Here is a 13,569-nt window from a genome sequence, read left to right as displayed (position 1 = left end):
GAGTCGCTGCCACTCCAAGATGCTCTTTTTATACCCAGTCATGTTAATGACCTATTGCCAATTGACCTAATGAGTTGCAATTTGGTCCTCCAACTGTTCCTTTTTTGTACCTTTAACTTTTCCAGCCTCTTATTGCCCCTGTCCCAACTTTTTTGAGATGTGTTGCTGTCATGAAATTTCAAATGAGCCGATATTTGGCATGAAATTTCAAAATGTCTCACTTTTGACATTTGATATGTTGTCTATGTTCTATTGTGAATACAATATCAGTTTTTGAGATTTGTAAATTATTGCATTTCGTTTTTATTTACAATTTGTACTTTGTCCCAACTTTTTTGGAATCGGGGTTGTAGGTAATGGATGGATGGCTAGGAGCATCTCCGTATGGATTTACCTTAAAGGTATATGTAGCAGAATTATCCACATACTGGGCAATAACTGACCATTTGTCACTAAGAGCGAATAAACTAATCATTCTTAAAAGTGTGAAAGGTGTTAGACTCTAAATACAGAGGACCTACAGAATGCTAGACAGTTTGTGCTACTTGCAATATGAACTGATAGAAGACATGGATATGACTGACTTTCCCTTCATGTTTTTGTGAGCTGATCATCACTAGGAGATTGCTAAAATAGGCATGCATAGACATTTATGATGCAGCAATATGAACTTCACCAGCTCACCAGCTTCTACACACTAAATGTGTCATCATGCCCCATGTATTGTGGTAACATTGAGTGACTATCACTGTCAATCACTATCAGCCAGTATCTAACCCTGAGTAATTCTCATCATCAAAATAAAAATAAACTAGATAGAACTCGACGCCAACGGCATCGATGGGGATGCTTCCACCCGGTAGACTACACACCTTAAGTTGTGATTTGGGGATGGACATTTGACCTCACAGTAATCTTGACCTGGTGAAATTACTTGTATTAGCCTTGGAGATATTGTGTTCACAAGGTTTTCGGACAGACATTTGACCTCACAGTGACCTTGACCTTAGACCTTTTGATCTCAAAATCTAATCAGTTTATCTTTGTCCCCAAACGCACTAATGGTGAAAGTTTGGTGAAATTCCTATGATTTGCCTTGGAAATATTGTGTTCACAAGGTTCCCGGACAGACATTTGACCTCACAGTGACCTTGACCTTAGACCTTTTGATCTCAAAATCTAATCAGTTCATGTTTGTCCCAAAGCGCACAAATGGTGAAAGTTTGGTGAAATTCCTTTCATTAGCCTTTGAGATATCACGTTCACAATGTTTCGGGACAGACTCACGGACGGACGCATGGATACACAGACAGACGGACAATCCGAAAACATAATACCTCCTGCACCTTACGGTGGCGGAGGCATAAAAACACACCTTTAGTACTGTGAATGATTCCATCCTCAAAAGAGTACAGTAATGAGTAAGAGTCTTATCCTGAACTCATCTTCAAGAGAATGCAGTAGCAGTACTTTGAGATTCTAATCGACTGAAGATTCTCAGTATTCTCAGTATCAACTGTATCTTCAGTACAAACAGTAACAGCACATCAGGAAGCTGTTCGTATTCTCAAATAGGATCGGTGTCAGCACTTGAGTGGATGATAAATTTTGAATAACTACCATCCAAATTGGGGATATCAACACTTTAGTCATCATTTCCATAAAAATGTCAGCACTTATAGTAAATAGGCTAGGACCAAGTCACAGAATTTAAGACAGAAGTTCACTTTGATAAATATCAATAATTATTTGAGAATATTTGTCCAGCTCAGTCTGAAATCAAATTTGTCAAATTTGATAATTATTCTATACAATCTGATAATTATAAAATTTGACACACACCAATCAGCCACAACATTAAAACCACCTGCGTAATATTGTGTTGGTCCCCCCCTTGTGCCACCAAAAAAAGCTCTGACTCATTGAGGCATGGACTTGAGGTGATTTTTGCAGTGTGTCAGGGCACATTATCCTGTTGAAAGAGATCACTGCCATTAGGAAATATGTTGCCATGAAGGGGTATAGTTGGTCTGCAACAATGTTTAGGTAGGTGGTAAGTGTCAAAGTAACATGAAGGCCAGGAGTTAAGGTTTCCCAACAGAACACTGCCCAGAATATCACACTGCCTCTACTGGCTTGTGCCGGCTTTCCCATAGTGCAGCATGGTGCCATCTCTATCCCAGGTAAGCAATGCACCCACACCCAGCCATCCACATGATGTAAAAGAAAACCTGGGCCTTCAGATCAGATGCTCTTCTTCCATCACTCCATGGTCCAGATCCGATGCTCACGTGCCAATTGTAGGTGCTTTCGGCAGTGGACAGACTGATGTCTGTCCACTGCCGAAAGCACCTACAATGCTGATGCATTGGCAGTCCCATATGCAGCAAACTGCGATGTACTGTGTTCTGACATCTTTCTATGAAAGTCAGCATTAACTTTTTTCAACAATTTGTGCAACAGTATCTCTTCTATAGGATCAGACCAGATGGGCTAGCTTTCGCTCCCCACGTGCATCAATGAGCCTTGGGCGCCCATGACCCTGTTGCCGGTTCACCAGTTGTCCTTCATAGGACCACTTTTGGTAGGTACTGACCACAGCATACCAGGAACACCCCACAAGACCTGCTGTTTTGGAAATGCTCTGACCCAGTCATATAACATCACAATTTGTCCTTTGTCAATGTCACTTGCCCATACCTGCTTCAAATACATCAACTTTGAGAACTGACTGTTCTCTTGCTACCTAATATATTCCACCCCTTGACAGGTGTAATTTTAATGAGATAATCAATGTAATTCACTTCACCGGTCAGTGGTTTTAATGTTATAGAGCTGATTGGTGGACAATTTGACATGCAATGTAGCTCAAATCTTAATGGGACATTCTTTACCCAAGGAATCTACAGAGCTGTTGTGTATGCCTAAGTAGCACCTGTTCAAGTTTCATGTCTTTATAACCTATAATATGATGTTTATGATTCATTTTACGAAGAAGCAGAAGAAGAAGAAGAAGAAGAAGAAGAAGAATGGAGAGATACTTGAAATATTTAGTCACTGCTTTTATTTTTTTTCTTCAATATCATATAGAAATTGCTATGCCCTCACTACAGAGAATATAAAGAATATACAAATAAATAGGAAATGCTCAGTATGTTCAACCATACTGTGGTGGAAGATTGTTTCTGATTATATTAGCCCTGTGGCAGTATGATGGCTGGCTGAGTAGAATTCAACTCCTGTATCTTATTACTCAGTATGTTTAGAATTTTTATACCCACTGTACCATCTAGTGCAAATGTACAAAAAAAAAATGGTACCGACCTACAGTGGGTATAAAAATTCTAAACATACTGAGTAAAAAATACACTAATTGAATTCTACTCAGACAGTCATCATACCGCCACAGGGCTAATAAAATAATATGCATACTGAGTATACAAATGCATTCAGCAGTGTTTCTCTTGTTCACAGTTTATCTTCAAAATTAAACGTGAGTGACATTTCAACTCTGACATTTCAACTCTGAAGAATCAAACACTGTTCAAAGGGCTCACAAACAGCGTGGATGCATTTATAAAGGTGAATCATGAATATAATTTTGATACTATTCACTATTAATATTTAATAATTAATATACATAACTTAGCTATTGTTGTGACTTATAAAAATTTATGAGCAACTGTGAAACCTAATGCGTGGTGTTTTAAGTTGTTTTAGCAGTGACTGTGATCATAATTTCGGTGTTGCAGGATAACATTAATAACTGTACAGCCCCAAACATAATGAAGTCAAGAGGACAGAGGTTATCACATGATGGCTCCATTAGGCTCCTATCACATTCATTTTTAGAGTAACCTCGTAATTTGCAGCAGTTGATAATCAATGACACACAGTCATCCAGTGTACAGTCTAGCAACTCGTTCTGTGTCTTTTTAGACATATCTTTGTTCAAGGACAGGTTTCAGTCACATTTCCAGCCCAACTACATCTTTAAAAACATACAGAACATGAAATAAGTCCAAAAAAGTCAGGCATTATAAAAGGGGAATTTTTTCTTTCTTTGTTTACAGACTTTGTGTGAGGAAACAAGGTCACAATGCTGCATTGTACATTTCTGATGTACAATTATTATCCACTCCATAATCCCCCTTTTCCTTCTCACAATCTTTGCAATATACACCATTCAGTGAGGTCAGGTAGTGATGTTGGGTGAGGAGGCCTGTTGTGAAGTCAGTGCTCCAGTTCATCCCAGAGGTGCTCAGTGGAGTTGAGGTATTCGGGGCTCTGTGCAGAACACTTGAGTTCTTCCACTCCAACCTTAATAAACCATGTCTTCTTGGAGCTCACTTTGTGCACAGAGGCATTGTCATGCTGGAACAGGAATGGTTCTTACCCAAACTGCTGCCACAAAGTTGGAAGCATAAAACTGTCTAAAATGCAGTTGTATGCTGTAGTATTAACATTGACATTAACATTAGCATTCCCCTTCACTGGATATAAAGGGCCTAAAGCCTGAAAAACAGCCCCAGATCATTATCCCTCCTGCACCATATGCCGCTTTTCCACTACCAATGCGGCTGAGTTGGGCTGAGCCGTGCCGTGCTGAGTTGGGCTGAGTCGAGCTGAGTGGGGCTGTTGGAGTTGCATTTCGACTACAACCGCGCTGAACCGTGCTGGCTGGAAGTGGGTGGACACATTGGGTGGAGTTAGCGAAAGTGGGTGGATGTCACGTGATGTCGTTAGGCGGCGCAAACAGTGACATCAGTGACCTTTTAAGCGGTAGTCTCACGACCCGGATAGTAAACAATAAACATGGAGGACATGGAGTCGTTAGTGTTGCTGGTCTTGGTGCTGTGGCTTGTTGTCACCGACAACGCCAACAGATACTGGCAAGAGCGTATAGATGAGGCGAGGCGCATAAGGCTTCAGAAATTCTCGTAATTCGTAATTCTTCTTCTTCCGGGTATACGGTGTTTACAGATCCCAGCGTGCTCGCGGGGCGTGTGTGGGCATGTGAGGACACTCCTCCTCACCAATCAGTGCACAGGGGAGTGTCTCCTCATGCCCCTAGCCCCATTCGGCTCGGTTTGGCTCGCTTCAGCCCCACTCCAAAACCGTGCGAGTTTTGGGTGCTAAGCAGGGCTGAAGCGAGCTGAGTCGTGCTGCTCTAAGGTAGTTGAAACGCGAGCCGTGTCGGGCTGAAGTGAGCTGAAGCGAGCTGAAGTGAGCTGAAAAAGGGTAGTGGAAAAGGGCCAATACTTTACTGTTGACACTGTGTTGTGGTGCATAGTGTTCTCCTGACATCCGCCAAACCCAGATCTGACTGATAGATAGTGAAGTGTGACTCCTCACTCCAGAGAACATTTTCACTGCTCCAGAGTCCAGTGTTGGTTACTCCAGCTCACACTTGGCATTGTGCAAAGTGATCTTAGGCTTGTCTGCAGCTGCTCAGCCATGAAACTCATTTCATGAAGCCATGATGCACAGTTCTTGTGCTGATATTGCATTGAGGCAATTTGGATGTCTATAGTGAGTAATGTAACAGAAGATAGGCTGTTTTTATGCACTCCACACTTTAGCACTTGGCACACCCACTCTGTGAGTTTGTGTGGTTTATCGCTTTGTGGCTGAGCTGTTTTCAGTTCACAATTATAGTACTTACATTTGGGGTGGCACGGTGGTGTAGTGGTTAGCGCTGTTGCCTCACAGCAAGAAGGTCCGGGTTCGAGCCCCATGGCCGACGAGGGCCTTTCTGTGCAGAGTTTGCATGTTCTCCCCGTGTCTGCGTGGGTTTCCTCCGGGTGCTCCGGTTTCCCCCACAGTCCAAAGACATGCAGGTTAGGTTAACTGGTGACTCTAAATTGACCGTAGGTGTGAACGTGAGTGTGAATGGTTGTCTGTGTCTATGTGTCAGCCCTGTGATGACCTGGCGACTTGTCCAGGGTGTACCCCGCCTTTCGCCCGTAGTCAGCTGGGATAGGCTCCAGCTTGCCTGCAACCCTGTAGAACAGGATGAAGCGGCTAGAGATAATGAGATGAGATGAGTACTTACATTTGATTGGGGCAGATCTAAGCAGGGCAGAAACGCACCAACTGCCTCTTCAGTATGACCAAATTTACTGCCAGTGTTTGTCTGGGAAGACTACATGGCTGTGTGCTTGATTTTATTCACCTTTTCACAATGGATGTGGCTGAAACACCTGAACTCAGAAATTAGGAAGGGTACACATACTTTTGACTATATAGTGTTATAACACGGCTGTGACAAACCAGCCACTCGCGGATTAAGAATAAACTCAAGGTTTTAATAGACACAGTGAAAGAAGACAATGTACAATAACCAGGCCAGGTCAATACCAGGAAACCCAAAAGTAATGAGGGCTAGACAAATCAGGTCATGAAACGGGCAATAGTCCAAGAATCGGAAATCAGGAAAACACAGGCAGGATAAACACAAGGGCTAGGCAAATCGGAGTCGAGAAACTGGGAAGTGAGAGAAACGAGCAGATAAACACAAGGGCTAGGCAAAACGGGAAGAAACCAGAAGGCAAAAAGGGCCATACACGGGACCGCAATCAGAAATATAAATGCTCAGTAAGCTCACAGAAATGTGGAAGCAATACTGTGCAATGAACAAAACAGAGGGGTATAAATACAGACATAAACAAAAAGGTACAGGTGATGACAATTAGAACTCAGGAGAGCCACTCCTAGGAAGTGGCTCGGGGTTGGCTGATGGAGTGCACGTAGTAGTGTCAGGTGTGTAAGTGGGATTGTGGGAAGTGGAGTCCAGAGTGTTAGGTGAGCCCGGGAGCGTGACAAGTGTATCTTATATTAGCTTTGACCATCACCAACACTATTTGTACACACTGTCTACACTTACACACTTCCTATTTTGTGGATTTTTTTTTAGATTTAATATATATGATTTGAGAATGGGGCAGTGTGAGTCCTGTCCCAGTGTGCCTTTGTTGCAGTTCTTATTTTTGACCACTAGGTATATCCATCCATCCATTATCTGTAGCTGCTTATCCTGTCCTACAGGGTCGCAGGCAAGCTGGAGCCTATCCCAGCTGACTATGGGCAAAAGGCGGGGTACACCCTGGACAAGTCGCCAGGTCATTGCAGGGCTAACACATAGACAACCATTCACGCTCATGGTCAATTTAGAGCCACCAATTAGCCTAACCTGCATGCCTTTGGACTGTGGGGGAAACCAGAGCACCTGGAGGAAACCCACGCAGACATGGGGAGAGCATGCAAACTCCACACAGAAAGGCCCTCGCCGGCCGCTGGGATCGACAAAAATGGCTTCCTTAACTCCTCGCTTGTACCAACGATCTTCACTGGCTAGAATGCATACGTTGCAATCCTGAAATTATTGTCCTTTGTTGTTAAGATGAAGATAGACAGGCCAGGACTCTGCTGTCTATCTTCATCTTAACAACAAAGGACACTCATTTCAGGATTGCAATGTATGCATTCTAGCCAGAGAGGATTGTTGGTATGAGCGAGGAGTTAAAGAAGCCATTTTTGTCAACTTGGAAGGGCCATCACTGAACAGAGGTGGTGGTCTAAGACATCATTTATCAGCCACCTACAATGCAGTCCTTGGCACACTTCCCAGACAACTGAATGCACACCAAAACCCAGCTGTTTTCAGTGACTCACAGGAGGACAGATACCCCTTTTCCACCAAATCAGTTCCAGGGCTGGTTCGGGGCCAGTGCTGGTGCTGGTTCACAACTCGTTCAACTTGCGAGCCAGCTGAGAACCAGTTTGCTTTTCCATAGCTGGCGGTGCTAAGGGGAGCCACGTCATTATGTTGCTGTATACGTCAGTTACGTCGTTGTATACGTCATTACGTTGCTGTACACGTCAGTTACGTCGCTACGTTTGCATAAACCTAGGTGCGAATATCGAAGCAAAAACAACACGGAAGAAGCAGCAGCAGCAACAACAACAACAATAATAATGGATGACTTCGCGTTTGTACAGCTGCTGCTTCTCGGCGCTTAAAAATGGCGATCTGTCACGGTCTTGTTATTGTTGTTGGTCTTAACAACTCCACCCCCCCTGCTGATGTAAGTGGTTCTTTCCTCTGGCCCAGCAGAGAGTTGGTGCTAGCCTGGAACCAGTTTTTCTGGCCCCAGAGCCAGTTCTTTGTCAGTGGAAACAGAAAACCCGGTTCCAAACCAAGCACTGGCCCCGAACCAGCCCTGGAACTGCTTTGGTGGAAAAGGGGCAAGAGAGCCAATGATCCTTTGATCACCCCAACGACTCTCTAGGTCGTTCACACCCAGCCCCCAGTGACCCACAACAACAGGATGACTTAACGACACCTTAGGATTATTTTTCATCCATGAGAGGATAAATACCTGATACTCCCTATTAAGGTCTCTGCATGCTCTTGCGACAAGGCTTTCGCAGATAGCTTTTCGCAGACAGTTGTAATTTATCGTTGAGCGGGGAGTATAGGCGTGCGCGATGTTATTCACCGGCACAACGCAAGGGGGCGCGAAGTCGCTAGGAGTAGTTGGTGGGTGTGGTTAGTGGAGTGTTTATCCTCCGGTTACTTATAATGACTAGAACTTTTTATTTTATAATGACTAGAACTGGAGTCGTATAGATGTACGTACTTCCTCAATCAACCGCTCTTCGTGCTGCTCCATCTTCGCTCGTGTTTTTAAAAATGCCGGTCGTGAAAACAAAACAAACCGGGAAAGTAGGGAAGCGGAAGTGTGTGTACAGCGGATGTAGAGTGGACCAATCAGAGCCCTCTTGTCTGTGACGCTGTCTGCGAGGCTTCTGCGGTGGTCACAATTTTTGGGAGGTGCGTGCAGAGCGTCTGCGAAGGTGGGGGGGGCTACGCAGACACCGTCTGCGACACTATCTGCAAGGACTGGGTTGTCAGCATAAATTGGCCTTTAGTCAGACAGAATTGAAGAAGCCTTTCGGATGAGAGGTGAAACGTCTTCAAGAATCTTCAAGCAAGTCCAGTTGCTCTCTTTTACCACCCACAGTTTAAAAAACATACAATAAGCTGGTTGCATAAGTGTGCACACCCTTAAACTAATACTTTGTTGAAGCACCTTTTGATTTAATTACAGCATTCAGTCTTTTTGAGTAGGAGTCTATCAGCCTGCCACTTCTAGACTTGGCAATATTTGCCCACTTTTCCTTGCAAAAGCACTTCAAATCTGTCAGATTGTGAGGGCATCTCTTGTGCACAGCCCTCTTCAAGTCACTCCACAGATTTTCAATTGAATTTAGGTCTGGGCTCTGGCTGGGCCATTCCAAAACTTTTTTGGGGTCATTGTCATGCTTAAAAATGAAATTCCTCTTCATCTTCAGTTTTCTAGCAGACACCTGAAGGTTTTGGGCCAAAATTGACTGGTATTTAGAACTGTTCATAATTCCCTCCACCTTGACTAAAGCCACACTCACAACCCGCCATAAGTGTTTTGGACAGGCACAGGTTGTGAGGTTTAGTAGCTCACAGCCATGCCGCAGGGTCGCAGTGAACCCGGGGGAAAGTTTGGGGGAGGAGTATGGGCAAAGTACTTGTCAAGTATAAGTTGCACACCTGACTTCCTCAAGGTGTGGGAAAAATTGTGCCGTTAGTCCGTGGAAAGCGTATGTCTGACGCACGTGATCAGTGTGTGTTCAGTGAGTGTGGAGTGCATGTGACTTGCATTTTACCAGCTTCCTGTGCTAGGAGTACGGGCTGCACTTGTGAAGCATGTGGGACGCACATGATTAGCACATGACAATCGCTCATAACTTGCGTGTGACACGAGCCAGGAGTGGGTATAAAAGCATGTCTGCAGCATTCTGCATCTGTCTTTCGACTGAAGAACATTGGATATTTTGTGGGAAAAATGTGAAATTTTTCAGTTTAAAGTTTAGAAAATGGGACCTAAGAAGAAGCAAGCAAAAGTGAAGTAAGCCAGCCTGAAACAGCAGAGGGGGAGGAGGAGGAAGAATTTGATGATGATGGTAGCAGCACCGGCAAGCCCTGCACGGACAGGGAGAAGTATTCCTTCAAGCCGGCAGAAGGCACAGCACCCCGCCAGAGGTATTTTCACAGGTAAATACTAATTAAACCTCTTGCACTATAATACACATGCTTTAAACATTCATTTCAGTATCTATATGCTTATGTAATTAATATTATGTATGCTGATTTTCATGTATGTTTCAATTAACGACGCCCAGAAGTGAGGACATTGCAATCTCATCATCACTGTCAGGCCATTGTGCTATGCTCAGTGATGAGGACAAGGACATCCCGACACCCCCTCCCACCACTCAGCAGGAGTAGGAGCAGGACAGTAGCTCGGAGTCAGAGTCAGAGTGTGTTTCAGTGCTCAAACTGTTGGGCTATTTAGTCGGGATTTTTTACAATGTAATACAATGTGTTATTCCCTTATATTCATGTTTTATTAGTTGACATTTGCATGGTAAATTAACATATACTCAAATAAAAACAGCAAATGAGGTGTTCTTCTTCCCTTCTACAATGCTACATGCTACATGTAAAGTGTTCCTTTGTTCCTCCCCCAATATATATACCAAGTCTTGCCCCTTGTGTCACATGCGGGTCGCATGTATGCCACACATGGGGGGTAGAAAGTGAGATGTACTTCTGTCTTGGGGGGCCACACAAATAGCAAGTGTGGATACTTGTGTAGTACTTCTGAGGCATGTCACTCGTACAATGACTGTGTGTCACTCGTGCGCCTTACTGTCATTGCAAAAAGCCCCTACTGGCCATGCTGCTGACTTGGTTCAGGCATATAAAAGGAGTACGGGTCCCATACATAGTGTATGCATTCTTGATTTTTTGCAAGACCCGTAGAATTTGCATGTGCAGGACCAAAAGTCTCCATGGCCAGTCTGCGACCTTCTACGGTGATGAACACACGCAAGTGTCGCACAAGTCTCAAGCATGGTTTTGCCAAATTTTTTTTACCGTAGACCATCTGCATGTACAGCAGGTTGTGAGTGAGCCTTAAAGCCAGCTGAAGAAAAACAACCCCAAAATATGCTGCTTCCACCACCATGCTTCACCGTGGGTATGGTGTTCTTTTGGTGATGCACAGTGTTGTTTTACACCAAACATACCTTTTGGAATTGTGACCTTGATTTCATCAGACCATAACACATTTTCCCACATGCTTTTGGGAGAGTTGATGTATTTTTTTTGCAAAATTTAGCCGGGCCTGGATGTTTTTCTTTGACGCTACCTCATAGTCCAGACATATGGAGAATACGGAAGATTGTCATCACATGTAGTACACAAAATTCCAGAGATTCCTGCAGCTCCTTCAGTGTTGCTGTAGGCCTCTTGGCAGCCTCCCTGACCAGTTTTCATCATGTCTTTTCATCAATTTTGGAGGGACGTCCAGTTCTTGGTAAGTTCACTGTTGTCCCATATTTTCTCCACTCCTTGATGACTGTCTTCATTGTGCTCCATGGTACGAATATATCTAATGCCATGGAAAAAAATTTTGTACCCTTCTCCTGACTGATACCTTTCAACAATGAGATCCCTTTGATGCTTTGTAAGCTCTCTGCGAACCATGGCTTTTGCTGGAGGATGCAACTGAGTAAATGTCTGAACTTTATTTGGGGTTAATCAGAGTCATTTTAATTGATGGCAGGTGTGTACCTAAAAAGACTGAATGCTGTAATTAAATCAAAAGGTGTTTCAACAAAGTATTAGTTTAAAGGTGTGCACATTTATGCAACCAGCCTATTGTATGTTTTTTATTTTTTATGTTTTTCCTCCTAGCAGATTTGTTTGTTTTTCAATTGAATTGTACAGGATATAGGTCACATTAAAGGCGGGAAAAGTTTTTAAATTATTTATCGTGGTCTCATTGTTTTACATAAAAAAAACTATCATTTTAATGGGGTGTGTACACTTTTTATATCCACTGTAGTTGGCTTCAAGGCCATATACAGTATAATAATAATAAATCGTTCCTTTGGAAATTGCCCCATAATAACATGATTTAATAATATTTGCTATGGTGAAGAGTTAATGCATTTTAGATTAGATTAGATGAGCCTTTATTATCTCTACTTGAGAGAAATTTGTTTTGGGCAAACAAGAGAGTGTGACTTTACAGAAACATATAACATAAATGTAGCATACTAAACAAGTAACATGCAAACATAGATACAGCCTAGTTCATCTGCCTCCACATACACCCAAACAGACAGCCCCTTGTATTGCAGTCCATAGGTACTGCACACAGCCATTTCCCTGAGCTACTTAGCACAGACATTGCTCAGAGAGATATCATTATAATAATAAATATTACACATAAAACAAAATGATTGCATAAAATTACACCATTTAGTACCTATTAAGTAGTTTAATTGACCAAGGAACCATTGAGAGTTTTACAGGATATCCAAGATCGATACCTGGGAAGAGTTGCTTGGTTGGAGCAGAGATTTGGGCCTTCTTACTGATGCGGTAGGCATGATCAGTACCAGCGTTCTGCGAGACACAAAAGCCTGGAACCTTCTGTACACCTTCAGGGAGGGAGGGAAGCTGGACAACCCGCAAAACATCAACTGGCTCTATGAATACAAAGGAAATTAATTTATTAATTAATAAAATTCATTCACAGAGGACATTAAAAGAAGTTTAAGGCCTATCAGAACATATATTTTAAATATGCATTTACATGCAAGACCTTGGGGCAGGACCATGATGCTTTAAAGAGAGTTCATTGCACTTGTACCATTAGAATAAAGTTTTGATGCTTTATTGGTGCCGAACTCTGTGTAGAGGTGTGACAGAATCCAATGATCTGTATCAGTTTAGTGCTCAAAATCTGTTTTCATATTCAGATTTAAAGCAAAAGTAGGAACACTGGAAATTACTGGAAAAACAATAATTTCTCATTCACATCACAACAAAGTTCCAGTAGCAATTTGGAGCACTTTATTTCACTCCTGAACCAGATGACCCGTGAAAATTTCTGGAAAGATTTCAATCTTCTACCTAATGTGAGTAAGACTAACTGTCTTTCAAAATAGTGTATCGAATATTCTGTTACATGTGTAGATAAAACACGTAGGAAACATGTTTCAAAGATTACTTTCCACATAAACAATGTCATATTTGCCATTCAATCACTATTAACTAGAGCCAAAATAAAAATCAGTTACATTTTATTGCCAGAGGAAAAAAAAATTCAGGCCAAAAGGATTCTAATCAGTTACTAAATGAAGGGTTTAGTAGGAAAAATATAAAAGATATAGTGCCCTTCACAATTATTGGCACCCCTTGTAAAGTTTTGTAAAAATACTATTGGTGAAGCAGCTTCATCTCACACTGGAAAAAAAAAAAGAATATCCCAACCTTTAATTGAAATAAATTTATTCAGAGAAAAACAAATCCCTCATCAAGAAATAATTATTTTCAACAAAAACACATTTGCCCAATTATTAGCACCCTTATAGTGAACATAATGTAACTGAAGCATGCTTTTCAAAAATTTTGCATGTTTGAGTTGACTGGAGTGTGTAGGAACATTAAAGCTG

General features: G+C 42.4%; 1 protein-coding gene across 1 annotated transcript in view; it reads right to left on the bottom strand.

The window, feature by feature from the left end:
• The window catches only part of col11a2 (collagen, type XI, alpha 2), a 239,729-nt gene that overhangs the window by 166,653 nt on the left and 59,507 nt on the right, over nt 1-13,569 (bottom strand). The window contains exon 3 of the mRNA XM_060904819.1: nt 12,442-12,600. Coding sequence (XP_060760802.1) covers nt 12,442-12,600 — 159 coding nt within the window. The remainder of the gene's footprint in view (nt 1-12,441; nt 12,601-13,569) is intronic.

This window comes from Neoarius graeffei, chromosome 22 (assembly GCF_027579695.1).
Source record: "Neoarius graeffei isolate fNeoGra1 chromosome 22, fNeoGra1.pri, whole genome shotgun sequence".
Taxonomy (NCBI): domain Eukaryota; kingdom Metazoa; phylum Chordata; class Actinopteri; order Siluriformes; family Ariidae; genus Neoarius; species Neoarius graeffei.
The sequence above is the reverse complement of the archived record's forward strand: the minus strand, read 5'-3'. Positions and strand labels throughout refer to the sequence as shown.